The following is a 25,043-nucleotide window of genomic DNA, read 5'->3' as shown; positions in this document are numbered from 1 at the left end:
AGAGTGTAGCATACAGTGTAGAAACCCTACTCGCTTTTTATCGCTGTATGCAACCTTTGGTCATGCTCAAGTGATTTAATTGTAACATTATTAATCAGGCTTAACCTTAGCACGTGAAATAGACAACAACGGCCTGTGTTAGTCTCCGATTTAAAAGGGAAAGATTTTTGGTTTCAATTCTACAATGGTCATCTTTTAGGAAAAACGTCAAATCAGAGATTTTGTATGTTTGTTAGTTTTAAGAATAATAAAACTAGATAACCCTTTACAATGATGGGCTGACCCCCTAAACCCCTATAGGCCTACTAATACACATAGGTACATGTACATAATTACAGGCTAACTCCCAGTCTCTGCTACTACCACTTAATGCAAGATCTTGTTTCCTGCTAAGTATGCTGTGAAAATAAGAAAACTTTTGCTAATTAAATGAGCTAATTGATAAAATAGTACCCCGGCAGTCTGGTGCATTGTGAGAGGTCATCAGATGTAATAACTATACGTACAATTATTCCAAAATGTTGTAAGGTAGTGGATTGGTGCAGGTGTTAGAATCAGTTTACCAAGTTGAATCTTGTGTGATGGAATATTTTTTCCCAACATTCCCCAGTAGCTTCGGACGGACAGACGGATGGACGGACAGACAAACTGACACGAACATGTCTTTTATTATAGTAAAAATTATAGTAAAGCAGCTCGGCTCATTGTCTCTCCCAGTACTTTAGCTCTTTGAGAGTTCCTTGCATTGTTATTGTATATACTCCTTTATGATGCCTTTTCTTGCTCCAAAATGAAAAACATTTACATTAGACTGAGGTCCTGTGATATCTCTACTACCTTCATATTCTATAGCCTATAAGATACACATGAGCAATGATACGAAAGAATACCTAGTGAGGGAAAGCTTGCCACAGGAGTACAAGATAGTGGAGAGGGGAACTATTGCTGTAAAGGTAAGCTATGCGGTTCAGCAACCTAGTTGAGACCAAATATATACCTATGCAAGAAAACGGTTTAGGGCAAGCTTGCTTAATCGATTTGATATTCTTGGGTGTTCTGACAGTCAGTCGGTCCCTGCAGGTCTGTCACAGCACTGTTGGTGGTCTTGTTGAGGTGTCCTCTGTCTGTTTATAAGAAACACAAACTACTAAAGACATTGCATAATTAATAAATTAGTTTGCTAATCTCTAGTAATGGAGTATACATAATGTCCAGACCACTTGAGCAGGCCTCAGCTATCTTCTAAGGAATAAAAAGACTACATAGAATAGCCTCTACACACTTATCTGGAATATCTATAAGTCTATTAGTGGCTCCATGTTGAAGCAGGTGATAAGACTTAGTAGTTTGCTTAAGTGCGACTGGTGAGAGGTCAAACCTGAAAACTTTTCTTGTAACTGTCTTTTTTGTTATGTTTATTACTGTAATATTCTAACAGGGTTGTGTAAATACGTATGTTATGCAGCTTTTCACTTTAGTTAGCCATTGCACTACCATGACAATACTGATGACAATATGGTTCCATGATACGATTTATTCGCAAGTTTGCATCCTCCGCGTGATGGAAACAGCAACAATCCGCAAGTCGAGCGGGTTTTGTTGGGCGCAAATTTTTACCGAATGTTTCATGCTTGCAAAAGATGGAAACAGCTCTTGCGAAGATGCGCATGATGATGTCAGGCAAACCATTCCATTTTAAACACTTTCCTATTTTTATTTGAGTAGTTTTAAATGCTCTGCTGCAACCTCTGGCGTAGAAATCCTTATCTTTTGTAACAAAGATAATTGCCACATGAATCCTTAAAATACAAAGGTCTGTTGAAGCCCTTATCTAACTTAACTCAACATGTGCACACAATTTCAAATCCGTATCATCCGCTCAATAGAAACAGTGAATATGAGCCACGGCGAAGTGGAATAGAACAGAAATGTCATAAAGTTGATATTTGTGAATAGGGAAACTTGGGTATATCAGTAGGAATTTCCTTGTCTTATCAAAAGAGGGGAGATAATCGATATGCCTTAGCTGTCTCTCTTCCCATGAACTCGTGTTCAAGTATCTTATCCTAAGGGTGTCGGTCAGGTGATATTGTCCTGCTGCCATATTGGTGGGGCATAGGATAAGTTAATGATTAGTGCCACAGGAAGCACCCCATAACACCCCTCTGATGTAGAGCTAATATATCTGAAACAGTCTTAGACGGGTGGTAGCAATGATTGCTGGCAGAACATACTGAGTGAGGTCCCTTGAACAACATAGATGAAAGGCAAACTATATGATCTATAAAGGACACTGGATTGTGATTCCAGTTCAAAACCTCTCCTAAACTTATCAAAGAATAGAGAAAACAATCAGTTAATAGAATATGTATTGACACAGCCTAAAGCACTTGAGAGGAGGGAATACATCTGGGTTCCCAAATAGTGGGTCAAGCAAAGAAAACTACAATGACTGAGAAAATGAGTAGAAGAAGAGAACCTAAGACAAGAGAAAGTTGAACCAAATATTTGTCAAATGTTATGGAAGCAATTATTTATTGAATATACTCATACAGATAGACATGATTCTTAGACGTAAATCATAAACGTAATTCATAGACGTAAATCATAGACGTAAATCGGTAGATTTATTTAGCTTAGTTTTAGTTGAAATATCACTAAAAAAGGATGCTTGCAAAGAGATACGTACTGTAGAAGCTTGCTTATCATTGCTTATCTTTTCGATTGGCTGCTTATCTACTAGTGCTGAGGAAATGATATGAGCTCATTTACCAATCCTGTTCTCTGATTGGCTACTCGTGTCAAGAATGTAATTTTGGACAAGGGAGCAAGACCTTCCTATAATTTCAATTGAGTTATCAATGCGATATATTTATATACATACCGATATATACTATTACATGTATATATACCGTATACTACGTATATATACTGCATATATATACCGTATATATAGTTCAAATGAAAAGTTGCAAGTACTATGTATATTATTATTAGGCAATAGTTAGTGAACATCACAGCAGACACAGTGTCCTATAAGGTAACTACTTATCTACAAATACACTGGTCACTGAAAATACTTTGGGTGAAAAATATTTCATGGAAGGTTAGAGGAAGGGTGCCAGGTCAACTTCCTGAATCCTTTATTAAAGAAAATAGCACTGTAATTGCTACCAGTTAATATAATACAATAATACTGTCGACAGGGAAAAGGAGATCTCAAAACGTGGTGGCTAGAGGGTAAGGTAACTCCAACTCAAACCATTCATCCATCTACTCGCATGTTGGGAATGGAGCCAGAGAACATTTCACCATTCTCAGTAGGAGGGTAACGGAATGAGGTAGAGGCAAGCCTTGAGTCGTGAACTGTGCTGCTGCCAAGCAATAGTCAGCGTGCAATATATTCTAGTCCTGTACTCTTTATCAAAAAGACCACAAAAAACTTACGAAAGCAGAACAAACTTTACTTTTATACTCATATAATGATTTTTATAGAGCAATCATCTCATGTTTTCAAGTCATGCTTATTTCCTGTCTGATAGCTAACTTTTTCTGGTAGTGTACATTATAGATCAAACATAGTATTAATGCTTTAGCCTTAGAAGAACCTAACAAACTATTTTACATGGTTGCAAATGGTCTTCTGTTGTGTCACTGGGGATTAGATACTAATTACTGTTGATTCTGGTATATAGCAGCTTTGTCACAGGTGTCACAGATATACAAGTATTGCACATCTGGAGTCCGTGTTACAGACTTATGGCAGCCCTTATACATGACAGGTCTGTAGTATGTGTCTCAGATACATAGCAGGTCTGGAGCTTGTATCACCAGTATATCGCAAGCGTGTAGCAGTGTTGCTGATGAAAGGCATATAGTTTGTGAAGCAGTGATGCATGACAGGTCTTTGGGACTTATCAGAAATATATGACAGGTCTGTAGGATGTATCACCAATGCATGGCAGTTCCGTTTCATATACCACCAATGTATGGCAGGTCTGTAGCATGTATCACCAATATATGGCAGGTCTGTTGCTTGTATCACAAATGTATTGCAATCTTGTTGCATGTATCATTAATGCATGGCAGGCCTGTAGCATGAATCCCCATGTATGGCAGGTCTGTGGCATCTATCACCAATGTAGGCAAAATATTGTGGAGATGAGCTTTTTTGACATATTTCTGTATCTCTCCATTGCATAAAACAACTGCTATTTCATTCATATTCTGAAATACAATTAAGCGTGTGTAACTCTATATTTAACAAGTGCTCCAACTCTTCAGCTCAGCTAACTGGTAATAACAAACAAGATAAAAAAGACATCAACGTTCTTCTTACTATAACAGCTCTTTGGGTAAATCGTCAGAACCAAGAATATCCAGATATTTATATGTAGATACAACTTGCACCTCTGCTGTTTCCCCTTTAGCTGCCATACCACAGTTTAGTATAACAAGGTGTGGTTATAAGCTGCTTTGGTGACTAACGAGTGATAGACAAGTGATAGGTTTGTACATTACATTGCATACTGCTTGTCAGCTTGCTCCAACCGACTAATAAAAACACGAATGCAAAGTTCCTGAGAAATTAAACTACCTTTGTAGCAATCTTTTGAATAAAAAATTCAAATTTCAAAAGTGAGATAAGTAGAATTTGTAACAAAAAATCAATCATTTATAGCAACTGGTAAGCCCACCCATGCTGAGAACATGTATGAACCTAAGGGTGACATCTCATAGTCAAACTGCTGATGTTAAAGTGGATTTATAGACAGACTTGGGGTATGAAGAAGGCTAATATATATTATACAAAATGTCCATAATTCCCTTGGAATAATTGGTTAGAGTTTATTGCAGACTTAATAGCTCCGGCAATAATAAATAATTCATGGGCATGACAAAGAGGCAGCCGCATCCGCTGACATCACATCAATAACAAATCAATTTGTTAAACCATATTGATTCAAAGGTCCTGCAGTACTTGAACTTGACCCAAGGTATATGTTCACTAGAAATATTATGAAAGTCCAAGTGACCAAGCCGATGTCACTATACTCCGAGTTGGAGATTCGGTACACGTCCTTTATGACTTGGTGTACTCAATACGCTCCACCGCAACATCATCCTTCTGCAGTTTGTATACATAGGCTATAACTGATGACTGCTGGATGTCAAGCAGCACAAACGAAGGAACTACGTCTCTGCAAGTAATAAATATATTACTAAAACACTTTAAGATTAGACATATTTAAGGGCAACAGTAAATCATATTAAGTGACACACGGTTTATAGGCTATAGTCACACCTTGACTTAGAATCACGTTCATGTAAATATTATCCAACATATAATATAAAATTTGAGTAAATATTTATATTGATGTATGCAGTAATTTCCAGTATTTTACTAAATAGTATTTGACTAAGTAGCTTAAATCGATATAATGTATGTTCTCTTTCACATTGTTTAATTCCATGGAGTTTGATATTTTTAAAAATCTTAGATTTAGAAAAAATAGTGATAAAAAATGCAATGCTTTTATTTAGAAGTAAAACCACAAATAATAAAAAGCCTGAGCAAATTTCTATCGATTGATTCTTTGCAAAAATCTTCAGAGTCATCTATTAGTTATCATGAGGGAGAAAGCGATGAAAGAGGAAACCTACAAAATAGTGAAAATAGACATTCTGGTCATGATAATGGTAAAGAGATAGATAAATCATAAAATACAAAATTATATAAAGTGAACACCAAACACCAAAGAGATATTTTAATTGAAAGTTCAGATTGCTAAGTACATGTATATCCACAATTCTATTGTTACTTTATCAATGTATATTTTATACATAATTTACATCTGTCGAATCTTCATGGTTTTAAATAATGCATTTATTTTAATGCTATATGTAATTACTTGAAGTATTTATCATTGCTTTTTAGTTTTTAAACGAATTAAACAAATTATAATGTACTCTTATAAGAATACTCGCTTCAACATGCGACAGTTTTTACATACAAAGCAAATACACATATAGGAATAGATTAACATGGTATATCGTGGTTTGTCTGCAATCTAATATAGTGTTAAGATACATGACTGGTATATCCTGCATTCAGTGGTATAAATTACTCACGTGCCTAAGTCAGTGATATAAATTACTTACGTATCTAAGACAGAGTGATATAAATTACTTACGTATCTAAGACAGAGTGATATAAATAGGCCTAACTTACGTGTCTAAGACAGAGAGATATAAATTACTTACGTATCTAAGACAGAGTGATATAAATAAATTACTTACGTATCTGAGACAGTGTGATATAAATTACTTATGTATCTAAGACAGAGAGATATAAATTACTTGCGTATCTAAGACAGAGAGATATAAATTACATGTACTTACGTATCTAAGACAGATATATCAATTACTTACGTATCTAAGACAGAGATATATAAATTACTTACGTATCTAAGACAGAGAGATATAAATTACTTACGTATCTAAGACAGAGTGATATAAATTACTTACGTATCTAAGGGGTGATAAGCGCCAGTTGCTGAACCAGGATTGATGTAAAATTTTTGTTCGTGTTCAAAAGCATCAAATTTGTGTGTGTGTCCAGAAATCATGATGTCGACATCAAGCTGCCGCTGCAGCATAGCAAGGCTCTCCGTGTCACCCCATGGCACAATCTGATGGCCGTGACAGAGGCCTATGCGAAACTGCCCAACTGTCACTACTTTCTGCTCTGGCCAGTTAATGTTCTGCAACAATACCGCAGAAAAATAGAAAATTATTTATAATCATATACCAGATCAAGATTGTATAACCATGGATAGGGAAAACAGGCTTGCTAATGACAAAGAAGACACATTTGAACATTTCGGAAGTAAATATCTGAACACCAATTTTTAATTATTTCAATGACTAAACAAACTGTCCTAGATGTTAACAACAAAGACTCGGAGCTATAATTGTTGGTGAGTATTATCAAAGATATGCTACGATAGGCACATGTATTTGTTTTATGATTCTCAACTATGACCACTGTTTATGATGCTTGTTCACATGAGACACTAATGCTGTACACACAAGCGAGACAAGAACTACGTACATGCATTATTGGTAAAACTTACTTCATCAAAATCTCCTTTAACTATGTGTACATCATTAGCTATAGATCGCAGGTAGTCGTATGTTTCTTTAGTACAGAGATTCCCTGTGCAAAGAATATGCTGAATCTTTCCCGGAACTAGCAACTTTTTAAACTTTGGAGGAATGTTGTTAGTTCTGTGAGGAACATGTAGGTCTCCAATCACCAGCACCAACTACAAATCAAATTTATTCAAGTTAGCCATTTACCAAAAGTTAGCTATTTAATTTTAAATTATGACATGCTATCCTATATTCATATTAAAATACAGTCTGTTCTTGGTTTCAAACCACAACCTGTTCAAGAAGGCTATTCAAGAAACGAATAGTTCATACCCTAAAACGATTTTCACCATTACAAAAATGTAAACTATTTTGATCTGTTCCAGAACTAAATACGATTTCTCAAGCACTTACACATTGTTTTACACAACAATCTGTACATTAGGAGAATGCAATAACTAAAGTACAATGAATTTTTCATAAATACTCTGTTAATGCAAAAGTTATGCTGGGAGATATACAGCCATATCCGTAAAAACTTGTACCCTAAACTGGCTTCATATTTTTTGTGTAAAAATAAAAACAGTTTGTTTCATTTTAACAAAAGATAAAAAATACACTACATAAAATAAAGCTAGTATTTTGTAAACTATAATGAAAAAAAAATACGGTAAAAAAACGGTCTCAAATTTTTCATTTGAACTCCGATTTACTCTAGATCAGAGATGTTCTAGAACTGAAGTTGGGCTGTAATAACAGAACAATCGTGAAAAAATATTTTAACTGCTAGTTCCCAGCTGATTGTTTCAAATCTTGAAAAGCTACGTCAGCAGTGATTTTTGAATAATTAGAATATAAAGTTCTTCAGTTTGTTGAGCGCATAAAAATCCTTATACAGATATTTATTTGAAACATTTAAACTTTAAAGGGTTCAGATAATAGTACCAATTTGCATGCCATCATGGCAATGGCAGCTGTCACTTTTTGCTGGTGAATAGGTATACAATATTCAGTGTCTTGTTCCTTCACTAGATATGTATTCATTTACTATGACAAAAATGTTCTACACATAGTATAAATAGGTAGGAACGGTAAGCCACTGTGAGTACATTACTGCCAAAATCATGAAGACCAAATTTGCTTGGATAGTTTTTTACTCCATTATATGCAAATCACATTTTAGTATTATTACAAAGATACCAATCTACTTGAATTCACATTATTCACACCTAAAATGCATCATATTGATGTAAAAGTTTCACATATAAACTATTGACAAACTAAAATGCACGAATCGTTATGGTTTTACTATATGTTATCGAACATATAGCCCGCATCAAATATTATCACTGGATAACTTTGAAAAAAGGCAGCAAATAGTCTAAATTACTCATCAGCCTCACACAGGCATGACTTATGTCTGTGTGAGGTTAAGGTATAATAATAATTAGATGAATTATTATTATACCTTAAAGGTTGACTTGCAACAAATTCACATTACAGTTCTTTGGTATGAAAAGATTCACCATGTCCTACTCTGCTGTGCTGTAAGTGCCAAATATGTGGAAATGTGATTACAAGCTCTTAAAGAGACTTTTTAATAATAATGATAATAAGAAACCTGGAAAAAGTCTTTGTAGCCATTAGAAGCAACTGATGCATTCAAAAAGATATCGTGGCAAAATGCATCCATAACACCCCAATAAATGCATCGATAACAGCCCAATAAATGCATCGATAACACCCCAATAAATGCATCGATAACACCCCAATAAATGCATCGATAACACCCCAATAAAGAATTACTATAAAGCATTGTCAAAGAAAACACATGCAAGCGAAGATAGTTCTAAATCTTTTGGTAAAACACTTCAGAAACAAAAGTAAATGCAGAAATGCTGAATGTTGGTATCACTAATCTGGCACTGTGGTTTACTGATGCCATATCAGTGTAGGCTTTCCTATTAAATAAATGACAACCGTGTTTAAATTAAATTCAACTATTATTCAACTCAATTGATAATTCATTCATGATTGAGCTTCTTAACCTCTCCACAGTAAAGTTCAACTGATTTTCTACAATCTCTCCTTCTTCTTGTTGATCTGACTTACCGTTGGCAGGCACACCACAAATACAAATCGGACAAGCAACTGGCAGGTGTTCCGAAAGCCACCATAAGAAACATCCCCCAGATTGCCCCAGACACCAAGCCAATCACTCGGTACATACGACCACCCTGAAGCTGGTAGCACTGGATCACACTAGTTCTGTCATAACTTAATTGGCTAAGAATTAAATATTTGAAATTTAAAGCAGTAAAAAAATGATACCAGTAAGTTAAAGATATTATATAACTAACACTGGCTAGCATGAGAAAAGAATATAATGAACATTAGCGTAGTATGAGAAAAGAAAACAAAGAAGACTATTTAGTACAAAAACTTAAATAACGAAAGATATATTAATATTTTGAGTATATGTTGAGTATTTGATAAAGATGAATCGTAATAGTAATTGAATTTAATTGAAACATGATTGCCTATGCCCTGTCCGCAAAATATACTTTGATATCACCACTAATCCTACTGTAGTAACTTAATTGGATTTTGGTTTAGCTGGTCTTTCCCACTCCTTCCACTCCATTCCTTGTATTATGGAACTCATTTTTGTTGACATAGTTTTATATTTTTATATAAAACAGACCAAATTCAATTTTCCTTAGAAAGGAGATACTTATATTATATCTAGGAGAACGGGGGCACGTTGCAACGCAAGGCACGTTAAAGCACAGTTCAAATTTCTTGCTTGTTTACATCATTTTGAATTCTTACCTCACTAACTAAAGAGCTTTCTAGGTCATCTTATGCGATATTTTGATTGCATGAAATGCAAGGCAATTTAGGTGAGCCAGGATTTTGTAAAATTTATTCGTAATTTTTTGCCCTTTTTGTTTTTATATCCAAATTTAGAGAATTGCATATCTTCTTTGTACATCATCCTATGTCAACAAAAGTCAGTGGAGGTAGCTAAAGACATGTTCTCTTCACAATGCACTCACCAACTTCATGATGTTACATCATCCTGAGTTGGGATGAACAATTTGGTTACTCGGAGTCATTTGGGGCACGTAGAAACACATAGGGTATGGGGCAAGTTGCACCACGTATTAATAATAAAAATATTGCGCTGTCATATGGAAACCAGGTTTTATGGAGAAGAACAGCTTGAGTAGCGTTGAAACTGTGGTTTGATACAAGCCTTGATGACATAACTAAAAGTGTGGTGGATGCCAGGCCACGGTTTTTTTTAACATATACTTTTGTAAATAGTCGTATATATTTTTGCATGTTGTGTCTGCCTTCTTGATTATGCTTCATACCGCTAATAACTTGTTAGTTTATTATAACCATGCCAACGTGTTAGCGACTCTATTCTTACTTTTATAGGAGTTCCTACTCAGTTCCATCATCCAGAACGGGTAAAAAATGCATGTATATATAGGGAGCGCTTTTGATAGGAGAGCAGAGCAGTAGTCACAGCTCCACGACTAATGGAATTTCCTTCGGAATAAAAACGAACGAAAAACCACACTCATTCTCTTACATTTATGCAAAAATTATTACAAGCTAGATCGTGCCTGAGTAAAGGCCGGCTAAAATCTTTTACAAAAGTTAATCTCCATGATGAGCCCCTAAATTGCTGGACAATATCACGACTGCAAATGCTAACATATAGAAACAAAAGCTTGATATTTAGATCAACAAGTATATATGTTTTGCTGTACTTTGAAAGTTTGTTTGTTGTGGTTCTTGTACACAGTGTTCTGAAGTTCATAGCCAACTCTTTTTAAGTTTTTCTTGCCCAGACAATTAGTGGAAATTTGAATTGTTTGGCTGAAAATAAATTTAAAAAAAAACACAATTCTAAAACTAAAATTTACTATGAAAGTCAAGGGCGTTTCAACATGCCCCTTAGGGTGTTTCAGCGTATCCCCTACCGGGGCACGTTGACACACCAATTATGCAATTAGTAGGCCTACTTTCAAAATATTTTCCAAAGTATACAACCAGCAGAATTAGCATTTGGCATACATGGGTGAAAACATTTCTGCATCCTACCTATGTGATTATCTAAATTATATTCCAATATTTTAATAAAACTTTATAGCAAAAAATGCATTTTTGTTACAACGTTCCCCACCCTTCCCTACTCTGTATTAGTTCAATCAATGGTATACAGCCCCATGGGGGCTGTATACCATTGGTTCAATCAACAAAAATGAATGCACAAGATCTAGCTTAAATTATTCAACCAACGCATATAAAATTGCTGATCTATCTATTCAAGTTTATCACACATTTGCAAATATCCACGAGTGTACATTGCTTAGATATCACAATTCTGCTCGCCGAATGGCAAGAATTGCTCATGTGCCAATCCCCAAGAGTGTGTAAAACGTCTGCAAATAACATTCCTGATAATTGTAATCAAAACATGTTTTTAATGTTAGCACAACAGTTATTTTAAATCACCATAATCAAAGCATGTTTCTTTTTAAGATAGCCCAAGTTGTAACAAGAGTAGTAAAGATATTGCCACAAAAACGCCTACCATGTTTACAGCTTCCTGTTCACCAGAGTGCAGGTCACGTCGTTTTACGGCAAGCTTGTTTTAATGTTGTTTCGCCTACAAAAACAATGTACTTAATACGATTCGTCTCACTTGAACCGACGTATTCTGAGGCGACTCACCGATACGGCAGATGTGTAATGTGTATTGCTTTTTATTGAGAAGACAACTCCAACAAAAACTTTTACGTTTAATTTATAACTCAAAAACACAGTACTGTATATAATACATATACAGTACTGTATATAATACATATACAGTATGATACATTTTAAGTACATTTTGCTGCTCAAAGATATGCAGCAAGTTAAAAGTTGTTGTTGTTGTTGTTCAGTGCTGCAAGAACTGTAAGACTATACGACTACTAACACAGTTCTTTTAGCGTAACACATGTCCACTTGTTTTGGCATTCCCATGACCTACCATATCAAAAAACTACAACTTCATTTCAGCTGACTAACTAACCAGATGACGCATAATACACAAACTGCATTGCAAAAGCAGGCAATTACCACAAAATTACACAAACCACAGTAGAATAGAAATATAATAGTTATGACAGCTATTTAATATACTAAATGCATCAAAATAAATAACAAACAGAATGTAAATACATGTATTTAATAATACAGCTAACTTATACATGTATACACAAAGGTTTCAATGGTAGACACTGCTGCATTAGTTACACTGTTCTTGGAATACAGCCACAGCAGCTCCAATTATGAAAGCCTTTTTATGGTTGGATGTTCACCTCCCAGACAACAGTTGAATGGAAACTGGTTACAATTATGGCTATAGTTTAGAGCTATTTAAATAGTTTGTGTATGACATTTCCCTTGCAACTACATAGCAGCTTGTGTTGTATAACAGTTTTATGCTGAATTGTTTAGTAAGTGAATAATAACACTTCTTCTTCAAGAACAATAAAAAGGCTGGATAACGGACATGACTAACAATGGCCAAATTGTAAACTACACTGTTATTATTATTACTGGTAGATTGTGATTATTGTTCAAAAATCTTTACCCAATTCGATTATAGATTTTTCTGCCACAGTTGATGAGATGTATAAAAATATGAAAATTCAACTGCACAAGCAAGTGCATAAAGGCTATAGTGTAAATAAATTGTTTGTCTTTTAGATATTTTTTTGTAAACATTAATTTTGAGTATTCATTGGCTGTTGGTGACAATTTTTGATAAGCAAATGTTGGTATAGAAAATAAGTTTATCCTACAATTAAAAAATTCTGTTTTAGGAAAGCAAGCAATTCTGAAAATTAAGGCTGCTTTAATACTTTTTCTCTATGAAATAAAGTTATGGAAACTATAAAATGAATGTTGTTGTGCGATTGGTCACTTGTACGTCTTCTATAGATGTGATTGGAATGAAAATGTAAAGTTTGTAAAGTGAAAAACACAGTGTCATTACTGGTAAAAATATGTTTTACATATTCTTTCTTCAATTCTGTACACTGTCGGCACTGTCACTGTCAAGACACTATAATTGGGGGTAGTACTTTTATGTCTTGTACACTGTAATTGCCCTCTCTTGTTTTCAGACAAATCGGATCAGTCCATGTCAGCTGACGTAAAGCGCGTCAACCCGATGCTGCTTTGAACTAAGTTTATTAAATTGGTCAGCTCGCACTACACGGAATTGGCAGGTGTTACGGTGAGCGAGTCGAAACAGCATCAAATTGACGGTCTTATCACGAGCCTTTTACATTTTGGCAGCCAATTAGGTTTATTGTCAGATTCACAAAATCGCATGTGTTGTAGTCGCTAGGTTTTTGCCGAAGATTGTGCTGCACCAGTTCACACGATGGGCGTGTTATTCTATAGATTTGCATACCTATAAGCTCGATTTGCACTCAATGTTGTTAAAACTTGAAGAATGCAGCTTCAAAAACAGGAATGACATTTAGTTAAACACGAGTCTTTAACAACATGAAGTGCGTCATTCCATCAGTCAACCTGAAAAGTTAGTACATCACTATTATTGTCCGATTTGCAGTAAGCCAATAACGCCTCTTGCTTCTTCATGTGCCTGCTGTATGCTGCAATATTTACCATTCTAAATTTATTTTATATACATGTATGTTTTATCATAGCATGAGGTTTTATGAATTGTTCGAATCAATGATTCATCATTTCACCTAAATGAAGTTTTGTTCTAGCCAAATATCGCCAAGTGAAATGAGTCTGGTGGTTTCAGACCGATGGCCGAATGCCTAAAACTCGTTAGAACAACATGCATGTCTGTTGCCATTACTTGCTTCTGCCAACAGTTTTACAGAAAAACTGGGTAGAGGTATTTGTTGCGCTGTATTGAGCTGCAGGATGAGGGTCAGTCGTAAAAGCTCTTATAGACCTACCGACGGTTCATTTATTTCTTAAAAGCATGCATGAGTAAAGGCAATTGCTTCAGTTAGGTGAGAGTTTGGGATTTCAAGATCGGTGTAGCAAAAATATATTACAATGCTCCTCATCGCCAATCAGTGGTCATTTTAGCATATTTAACTGCTCTACCATATGGCAGGTAGTTGAGTGGCTAGGTTGTAAATTAATTCTTCTCGCGTTAAACTAATGCGTTAAACAGGGGACCACAAAAAGCTTACGAATGTACTACAGTGCTAATCATTTTGATTTCATTTGTATGTCTAGATTGTTGATGTTTATTAGTTATGTTGTTTTAAATATCGAAATTCAAAAACATCAGTATGATTTTCATGAGATATTCACCTTGCTCTTTGTCAAGAACCTTTGAGCACTATGAATAGACTATATTTTTGTTTGTTGTAGTATTTGGTAAGGCCATTCAGTCACTTACAAAGATTGGAGATGAGATCAGCATAGAACCCACTTTGGATGGTGTAGGTCTATCAAAGCTTTCATATTGTTTTAAAATTATAATAATTCAAGTATTTATGTAGCTTTAGAGAATTTTGCAATAAATATATTTCATTTTAGTTGCATTTGAAGTCTGTAAACAGCACAAGAAGCTGCATGGCATTCTTCGACTTTAAACCGAGGTTTTTTCAGCAATACGATGATGGTTCTCCACGTCCTGTTGAACAGAACTTTGCACCTAGGTTTCGACTACCGTCAAAGGTATGCAATATTATTTGTTTGGAGCTTGTGCAGCGCTATGTTCACTTTGTGATTTTTTTAATCGGTATGTTTTTTGCAGCTTCTAGTATCGATCATACATGTGCGATCTAGTCTGTGCTTGCTCTCAATAACTTATTGTCAGCTGCTAGATGTACAATTATACTGTTTCCTGCTTCATGTCCACCATCCACTTTATGTTTTTTGAGAAGTGTCCACTGTTTGATGTCTGTAGTGTTCTATCATTTTCTCTTCATCCACTCAAGTTTTTCCATCCCGCTGAGGCTATAGATTTGTTGAATTAGCCTGAGATCCCTGAGTACAGCAAGACACTTCCCATGTTTGGTATATTTAAAGGATTGATATGTTTGTATGCCTCATTGAATAGCGATAATTATTTTTCTGTTTACAGTCCTGCCTCAATATTTTCAAATCTCTTAACAGCATGGATAAGCTGGTGGAGTCATGTCAGATTTGCCTCAATGACACCCAATCTAGAGTCGTCTTCTCACTTCATTGCAAGCATGGTCAGGAAGTTTTTTCAAAACTGACTCACTGCTTTCTTTGACATAGAGTTATCATGAACCTGACCAAAAACTGCTGAAAAGTCTTTTGTAAGCATTTTTTAGAGGGATAAGTTCTAATTAATTGTACTTCTGACCTTATGACCCTAATTCAATTAAGTTCTTTCATAATTGCCATTAAATTTGACTTGTTGAGTGGCCATCATAGTTGAAAACAAAAGTTAGGCAAAGCAAGCTTTTGATTCACAGAGTGGTTTTTGCAATCAGCGCTGACCAGCCAATGACCAGTCATGACACTCACAAGTTCTTATAACCATTACACTTACTTCATTTTTTGATTTGTTCATTTGACCAGAGATGTGTTCTCCAAGTCTTACCAAAGACCTCTATTGACTTTAGATGGTTGTTTTAGTCTTGCACGACAATTCCTGACCATGAAATGCTCAACAAGTGACAGATATCCTATATTTATTTTTCTTACTGAAATATGTCCTTTGAGATATTGAAATTACACTTCTTTGGCTGTAGGATTAGCTAAGAATTACAATCTAACATACATGGAGGCTGACCCATTAAATTGCTCTCTAAGTAAAGGAGCCTGCTCTAACACGGTCAAGGCTGAATCAAAGTAGGTCATCACGTCATGTGAACTCACATATACCATATAATATATATTATTTGTATACAATATATGAGATGTATATAGCATGTTTACGTTATTATCACATGAGATACACATTGCTTGTTTGTATTATTATATGGTTTGTATATACATGTTTATATTGTTGAAGGACCTACTTCTTGTCTGTACATCACGACTGCTTTTACCATGAAACAGGTCATTTTTAAGAAGTACATATATATCTATATATATTTGTATATATGTATATATTTGTATATAGTATGTATATATATTTATATATATATCTCAGTGTTTTTTGTCATTTGTCTGTCCAGTTATAGCGATAAAGTTTTAGCAACGAAAAGTCATCTTCGGACTGAATTTAAACTCACGACATTCAACTCACAACTCTACTAACAAGCGCGTATAACCACAAGGCTAAGACGTTCTTATCACACCATCGCTTTTACCATATACTGGATATTCTTTTCGCAGTTGTACACCCTAAATGTGCACTTTATATTATTAATACAGTGCACCCTTGAGTTAAGATGCCCCATTATACTATTTTTTACCTTACAAAATGGAACGCGATGTTTTTTGGCCCTCCCCATATGAGAACAAAATTTTTTTCAAATATTCTATCGATATTAAAATTCGGCAGTTGGTATGCCGAGTATGTTGAAATAACGAAAATGCCAATATGCTATTCCCTGAAATACCTCTCACAACACTTGAAAGAGATATGATGCTTGCTCACTATTTCAGTTCAGCGTTATTCTTTATAAATTATATTGAAAACAAAATTAAAAACATTTAGGTGATTTTTAATTTTAGCCGATAACAAAGCTGAAGTTTAGTATTAAGTAAGCTAAATTCATTTGAGTTGAATTCTACGTTTATGTTATACCTCTGTTTCAAAGGTAAGTACTCTCCTATGGTAAATGTTGTATATGCTGATTAAAAGTAAATTTTCTATGCAAACACTTCCTTATAGTACGTACTGCACATAGCACATCATAATGTTACATTTTATTGCAGATTATAACCACTAAATACACTAAAGTTACTGTAGGTAATTATAGTTACTAAGGTTAACCTATTATTTTGTTACTAATTTTTAATATGTGCAGTACATACAGTTTTGATGATTTTTACCAGAAGGTGTTTGCATTAGATAGTTACAATGGGTTTATATACCACTTTATATGACATTTTCACTTTACGATGCCAACACTGACACAAATTAAAATCCTATAATTGTATACCAAATCATTTTTCATTGTAATCGTAGCAAAACAAACTATATTTAGCCATTACTTGCTAATTATTTCACATTCAGATTTAAACACTTTTACAGTTGTTTTATTTTTTTTCATAATTTATTTCAACTGCACAAAACACTTTTTTCATGATATGAAGTTTAAAAATTACAGTTGTTTGAAAAAGTTTGGAAACCATTATAGTTGTTTTATTTTTTCTCTTAATTTATTTGAACTGCGCAAAACATTTTTCACATGATATTTAAGTTTGAAAGTTCGAATGGTAACTGTTGTTATATGTTAAATAAAATTTGGTTATGTGCAAAAACCTTTTTTATTACCCGGGCAACGCCGGGCCTTCAGTAGTCGTATACATTTTTAAGAGGTATGTTGCGTACGCTTGTACCACATTTTGTATTTCTAGCCATATACAGAAGGTATGTCAGTTCACTAGAACAGTTTAAATACAGCTAAAACTTGAAAACCTAAGAAAACTGCTGACGAATAGGAGACTTTGTTTATCATCAAAAATTTGTTTATCATTAAAGTTCAATGCTTGTTGTACTCATTTGCAGGTTGTACACCGAGATCTTGGCAAGCTTTCCAAACAGTCTCGAAGAAATGACAATGATGGTTAAGTCTGGTTCCATGACATTGAGGAACTATGTGGATGGCGAGTTGGGTGGGTCTTTTATTTCAACCTTCAAGGAGAATATTCAGATGAATTATAAAGGAACATCCTCGCTCTATCCATTAACTGGTCTCTTTCTGTATATCAGGGCTTCGAAAATGGGAATCTTAATTGAATAATGCATTTCTATGAAATGCTAAGAATCTAAAAACTGGCTATAGGTTTTTAGAAATCCGTTTTCTGAAGGGGCAGGCATTACTTTACCCGTAAAGCAATGTCTGTTACAAATATTGGGCTACGTTTTGAGCCACCGTAAATGTTTTTGTACTACAGATACGTGTATTTAAAGACAGCTTCAATTTTTAATTTACGAATTTTTACATCCGAAGTGTCTTGAAACCTCATTCATAATTTCATCTACCGGAGATTGTTTCAGCTGACCCACTGAAGAACTTTAGCACAACAATGACTCTTGACAGGCAGGAGTTTGAGAGTTACGATATTGAAACGGAGACTTCCATTTCATTTTGCTTGAAAGAAGTTCGTGTGAGTTTTTATATTTTTATTGTAAGGATTTATCTGTTCTCAGTTTGATGAATCGGAGACATAGCATTTGCTTGTTTCTTATTGAACTCAAGAAAAGAGATTGGAAGTATGTGATACTATACTAGTATAGTGATAGTATACTTATGTGGTACAAAGTATATTACTGTGTAATGTTGTCTTTGGATGACAACCTCGATACATAAAGCATAGCGATTAAGTTATAAGAGGTGTCATTATTTATCTTATATGACTACTAGAAACAAGTTCTTTCTTGCTAAGGGGCCAAATCCTTAGTTCTAAGTGTGGTATACTTTCAGTAGATATTGCACTCTTTGTACCCTGTTTAGCTGCGTTGAATGCTAAAGTTGTTGGGAGTTGTCATTAATTGCACTGTTTTAACAAATAAGCTAAAACAAGCCTGTCTGAAGAGTCTACAAACAATATGGCTACCTAACTTGCATGATACCATAAATTTGTGTTATGTTTCAGGCTGCATTGTCGTTTGCTGAGTATAATGACTATAGTACGTCCCTTCACTTTGATGAGGCAGGAATGTAAGTCTCATTATCATTATAGTGCACAATAAATTTAAGCGTTATGTATATTTACATCTATTGTTTTATCTCTTAGTATGCTTTGGTTCTATATAATGAACAATAATCAATACTGAAGTTTTGAAACTTTCAAGTATATTAGCTAATGTTGATGCACTTTTCTTGTTTCTATGAGCCTCCATTGCAGTAGTTGTTCTCCCTTTGTGGGGACAAGTATTGATTCCAGTTTGTGTAAGACGAGACCCGCTTGCATAACAGTAAAGGAAGGCATTTCTCTTACCTTTTTGGGCTGCATTCTAAAATTCAAGTTTATTAAATTGAAAAATATAGAAGCTTGGTATTGGCATGATGGCTGATAGATGGAGAAAGAATTGTGTGAATTTCTACTGAACAAATGGTTTATTGTGGCCGATATTGTAACCACTGTTCAGTGTAACCAGAGTAACTACACACATATCCTCGCTTATATCTGTGCATCATCTGAGTTCAACAGGCCTGATCACTGAAGTACTATTTGTTCCCAATTACTAACATATGGTTATTCTTGTCCGTATATTTTGTTTATCAGGCCCATGTTTGTCAGCATTGATGCCGACCCCTCACTGGAAATGACCTTTATAGTATCTACCATATCGGAGGATCTAACACAGTCTAGCAGTGCTAGTAATCAAGCTGTCTCTACGGGCTCTTGCAAGGGTAAACTATATCCCCAATCAACTGCTGTTAGCGCTTCTCAAGATATCCGTGCCATGCTTAATAAGCCAACGCGCTCAACAGGGTGAGTAGACTAAGGAGATTATCTGAAGTTTGTGCTAGTCCTCTTTCAACAGCATTACAAAATTAGCAGCATCAATATAAATTTCAGCGTTTGTCTGCGTGTCCAGCTATGGCAATAAAGTTTTAGGGATGAAAAATTTGCCTTGCGCTCGCATTCATGCCTGCAGGTAGGCATTTATCCAATACACCATGTTGTCCAATTGGCTATAGAGCTTACTCTGGAATAAACTGTGTACATACTTAGTACACCTGCCAATCTTCCATGGCTTCATGCTTAACACTACGGCTAGCGTTATCCATGAAGCCATACTAGAAGAAAAATATTTTCTCATGCGTGAAGAAAAATGCTTAAAGTCAAATGACCAACAAGGCTATTGCAATCAGATATAGAGCTGTAGTAGGCACTGCAGCTGGTACAGTATAAATTACAGTACCCAGAAATAAAATAACACCTTCATTTAAAAGTTAGAATGGTAAATGGATGTTGTATATGGTAATTAAGAGTGAATTTTCTGTGCAAAAAACTTTTTATTACCTGTGCAACACCGGGCATTTACCTAGTCATCCATAAACATTTGGATTATTGTTGCTATCGCTAGATTTTCAATTATCAACCCCGTTAGGTAAAAAACTGCATAATTGGTGAAGTATTATTACCTTACCCGTTTTATATCTAAGGGATTTGTCAAACATCTATTATGCTTTGTTAATATTCTTCAAACACTTTATTATTGTATTATTCTATTACCCATACTTGTTGGTGCTGTGTTTCTTAGATTCGCTATTACTTTGTTTCCCAGTCAGCAATGATCATCACTATCAAAATTCTATTTATTTTTTTATTAAACTTATTTGAATTTTGTAAAACAGTTTTATTCACACAAGAAATATGAAAACAGCTCAATATTTCTGCTAATTACACTAAGAGTTTAGTCTGATGCAGAATATGAAGAAGTTATGAAGAATACTCACCAGAGATTTTCTGTCTAAAATAATTGAAGTTTGACATCATTCATTGTAAAAATAGCATTTGAAATTGTATTCCAATCTCAAAGGAAAGATGTCTTTGGATGACCAACTGTGGCTGTAAAGTTCCAATTGTTCAAGAACAGCTGCTAACAGAGAGAACTTCGTTTTTATGCACCCTGATTCATGTCCCTTATCACCCTGATTCATGTCCCATATCACCCTGATTAATGTCCCATATCACCCTGATTCATGTCCCATATCACCCTGATTCATGTCCCATATCACCCTGATTCATGTCCCATGTCACCCTGATTCATGTCCCATATCACCTTGATTCATGCCCCATATCTCCCTGATTCATGTCCCGTATCACCGTTAAAAGTCTAGTACATTGGACGCCTGCTATGCGACATTAATTAATTAATTCGTTCCGATGTTGCCATCGTAAGGCGACAATGTTATATAGAGACATATAAAAACCCATAGTAATTATCTAATGCAAATGCCCCGGGTAAAACAAGCATCAAAATATTATATACGTACTGTATATATATTAAAAATTTGTAACAAAATAGTATATTAACCTTAGTAACTATAGTTACCTACAGTAACTTTAGTGTATTTAGTAGTTATGATCTGCTTATGATTCTTACTTCTACCTTTAACGTCGTTATCAATTTTAGGACTCATGGATAATGAATTAAAGTTATACATGTAGTTATATAGTTAAATACAGTCAAACATGGATAACTCGTCCACGGATAGCTCGAACACATGGTTAATTCGAACATTTCCTTTGGTCCGTTCCCACGTAATGATAAATTGCTATAGATAACTCGAACTCAACACTGTTAATTCGAACTGTTTTTTGCCCAACGGTACCGAAACGGTTGTTATCGCTTTAGAAAATCACTTTATTCAAAGCCATAGAGGTAAACTTCATCTTTTCGTAATTCATAAGCGTCGTTATTACCACCATCGGCAAAATATTTTTGTCAACGACTTTTCTAAAAGTTTGGTGAAATTTGATTTATACTGCGATACGATGAATAGCACGGGCTAGCCGGGTCACGCGCGCAAGGATTTTCGCCACGCACATACAAAACAAAAATCGCATGTTGTTTTGTATGTGCGTGGCGAAAATCCTTGAGTGCGTGACCCGGCTAGCCCGTGATGAATAGTTTTCCGACGTTGATTCCGCGTTGAATCAACGTCGGAATGTTGAATGTTTAAAACGTCTTAAAAAATGTTGTAATTAAACGTATACGTTGTCTGAGCTACAAAAAACTATTCATCGTTTGACCTAAACACAGAATACGTGTGTACATTCAATAAGTATCTATTAAAAAAGCGTGAGTGATATAGAATGTATCGTAAAACCTCGTAAAACTTCTAATTGAACTGCCTCGGAGTGTTGCTCTTAACGAATCCCAGGTAAAGTAAGGTAATCTGCATAAACTTCAAGAAAAAACGGCAAAATTGATCGTGGGTAAAACCCCAAAAGAAAAAAATGTCTTTTCTTTTGAGCATTTCAACAACGATCAAGTTTTGCCAATGTCAATCTGAAAAACGTCCTGGCAATAACATCACCTCAAACAACAAACCAATCTCAAGTGATAGAAAAATCTCTATACTTTTTCATGAAAACGTTTTAAACTTTGCATTAGAAGCATTTAATTTGAAACAAGCCATTTGTGCTTTTGATTTATATTATAGCTTGTATATGTATCTACTAATAAATAAGTAAATATATGGACTTGTGACAGTGCTCTGATAACTTGAACGCTCTGATAATTCGAACACTTTTGCTCGGTCCCTTGAAGTTCGAGTTATCCATGTTTGACTGTACGTATAATGAATTAAAGTTTGTAGTAAATATTATATTGAACGCTAAAATGCGCAATAAATTTTCACCTTTGCTTACTTTCCACTAAATTTCTTTGCACTCACACAATATCAAGCATTTACGAAACCCGAAGAATGCTGAACTGAAAGAGCGAGCGTTGTATCATTTTCATACATTGTGGGAAGGATTTTTTCGACTTTTTCATTATTCCGACGTATTCAGCATATCAACTGCCAAATAGGAATTTCCAGAGACATTTGATCGTTGTCGTATGGCGAAAAAATGTTGTGATGACGGGACGAAAAAACATTGTGTTCCAAGTTGTAAAGCAAAAAAACTATATAAAAGGGACATCGTAACCCGGGGGTGCACTGTACTCTTAGTTGGCTGCTGTAAATATTTATTATATGTGCCAGGGTCTGTTTTGAAAGATGAAAACAAAATCGTTGTGTACATGACTGCAGTAACAAAACTGCTTTGTTCCATCTCCGGTCAACTGCCCAATCTATCCTCGGTAAATTGTATGATTTACTTGGCCTGTGTAAGACTTCCACGATATTGGCTAATGTTGTTTGTAGTGACCCAATAAAGCCAGCTCCAACTCTACCTGCGGCACATTCAAGTAAGTCTCGGGCTACAAAAGCTTCTCACTCGGTGTCTGCTACAGTACAAAATATCACATCAGATTCCATGGTTAAGGTGGAACCCAAGCTGAACTCTTTGATGAATGACACTTCCATATCACTCTTAAATCCCAATGACACTGTTACAAAGGTTAGCGTTATAAGTTATCCTCTCACTTTCCAAACAATTGTAGTTAGAGCTAATTGGATGGACATATTCTATCCTGATGGATAATTATAGTTCCACGTTCAATTATCTTGAAGCAAACATGCCAAATATTACACGCTTGAGTTGTGTAACTACAGTAGAAGCAATCTTCTTGTTTACCATGGCGATATGTGAAGCATTGCATAGGCTATTTACAGAAACAAACTATTGTTAGCGACATTCCTACATTCATGAGTTTCTTTTAGCCCAAGAGCAGTGTAGATGAACTACTCAAAGAGATAGACAGTGATGTGTGGTCTCCTGACCCACCCGCTAAAAAGGTAGGTGATGTAAGACTATTAATTAGTGGACTTCATTATCATTTCTTTTGACATACGCAAACATAAGTTTGACTCTATGTTTGACTCTTGAAAAGGTTTTGATGACATACACAATCTAATGTCTATATCTAACATCCTTCGGTAATGACATACACAATCTAATGTCTATATTTAACATCCTTCGGTAATGACATACGCAATCTAATGTCTATATTTAACATCCTTCGGTAATGACATGCGCAATCTAATGTCTATACTTGACATCCTTCGGTAATGACATACACAATCTAGTGTCTATATTTAACATCTTTCAGATTCCCTATGCATACCGTAGAAGGTGTGGAGAAGAGTATATGTGTGGCAAAATAATAAAAATTATCGATTGTGGAATGTGGTACATGATCAGCGTTCGTCGAGTCCTACGCATATCTATGCTCTTGGAGTTATCTGCTAAACACTGCTTTTAGCGATATTTAACTGATGTAGTGGTTACTCTATTGACATATTTAGCATACACTGTGCGAATTTATGACAATGCAAGCATTTGGTTATCATAGCCTAAAAACATTAAAATATGTCAAAATCTCAGGCAATAGTGCTTATGGATACATCTCTAGGCCTACATTTATTCGGTCAATAAACCTTACCCAGTTGTCGTGTAACAACCTGCACCCCAATAGCAGCCTGCAGAAAATCTGAAGGTAATCTGTAGTATGATAAGAGCTGTGCCCTGTCTATGAGAAGCCACGCACTCAAAGTGTTAAGAAAAAGGATTACTTTCAAAAGGATTTGAACTCACAACTTTTGGCTTGGTAGGCGGCCACTTTACCATCCTCTTAACATCGACACATAAAATCTGCTACTTTTTGAAATAATTGTGCTGCTAGTCGCTATAACTAATGACCTCTCACGGCGCACCCGACTGCCAGGGCACGACTCCAAATAATTTTGGCAGCATAAAGATTCAGTTAAAATGGTGTCAAGCAAAAATTAAACATTTGGTCTTACTGATTGTCTTTCACTATAGAATGCAATCTGAACTATGTGGGTTTAGTACAAAGGATGGCCTTCACTTCGAACCCTTGTTAAATCATAACATCGCATAACTCATGTATGATTGCAGGCTAAATCCATGTTCTTTGGAAAGAAACCCGCCAGCAAGCCGCAGAGCAGTACACAACGATATTTAGATGAAATTTTAGCTGAAGATAGCGATGAATAGCTTTGAGGTAGCTGGTTGCTGTTCTTCTTATCGAATGAGAGGTCATGCAATGACCTCTCATTCGATTGATGTCCCTGTCT

General features: G+C 35.2%; 3 protein-coding genes across 3 annotated transcripts in view; 2 read left to right on the top strand and 1 right to left on the bottom strand.

The window, feature by feature from the left end:
• Positions 1 to 3,332, top strand: part of LOC137389703 (atrial natriuretic peptide receptor 1-like) — a 34,130-nt gene extending 30,798 nt beyond the window's left edge. Inside the window, exons 20-21 of the mRNA XM_068075782.1 lie at positions 853 to 953; positions 3,207 to 3,332. Coding sequence (XP_067931883.1) covers positions 853 to 953; positions 3,207 to 3,332 — 227 coding nt within the window. The remainder of the gene's footprint in view (positions 1 to 852; positions 954 to 3,206) is intronic.
• Positions 3,333 to 4,785: 1,453 nt separating this feature from the next.
• Positions 4,786 to 11,819, bottom strand: LOC137396195 (vacuolar protein sorting-associated protein 29-like). Its single transcript, XM_068082359.1, has 4 exons — positions 11,768 to 11,819; positions 7,137 to 7,328; positions 6,529 to 6,764; positions 4,786 to 5,201 (listed from the first exon to the last, which is right to left on the bottom strand). The coding sequence occupies exons 1-4, from the start codon at positions 11,768 to 11,770 to the stop codon at positions 5,084 to 5,086; spliced, it is 549 nt and encodes a 182-aa protein (XP_067938460.1). The 5' UTR covers positions 11,771 to 11,819; the 3' UTR covers positions 4,786 to 5,083.
• A 1,812-nt stretch (positions 11,820 to 13,631) lies between these two features.
• LOC137410475 (cell cycle checkpoint control protein RAD9A-like) lies at positions 13,632 to 25,003 on the top strand. The gene is made up of 12 exons (XM_068095897.1): positions 13,632 to 13,771; positions 14,593 to 14,663; positions 14,761 to 14,901; positions 15,311 to 15,425; positions 15,951 to 16,050; positions 17,882 to 17,988; positions 18,374 to 18,483; positions 18,973 to 19,037; positions 19,606 to 19,815; positions 23,208 to 23,403; positions 23,667 to 23,741; positions 24,865 to 25,003. Exons 1-12 carry the CDS (start codon positions 13,738 to 13,740, stop codon positions 24,961 to 24,963), a joined length of 1,323 nt encoding a protein of 440 aa, XP_067951998.1. The 5' UTR covers positions 13,632 to 13,737; the 3' UTR covers positions 24,964 to 25,003.
• The last annotated feature ends 40 nt before the right edge of the window (positions 25,004 to 25,043 follow it).

This window comes from Watersipora subatra, chromosome 1 (genome assembly GCF_963576615.1).
Source record: "Watersipora subatra chromosome 1, tzWatSuba1.1, whole genome shotgun sequence".
Classification (NCBI taxonomy): Eukaryota; Metazoa; Bryozoa; class Gymnolaemata; order Cheilostomatida; family Watersiporidae; genus Watersipora; species Watersipora subatra.
This window is presented reverse-complemented; position numbering and strand designations above follow the sequence as displayed.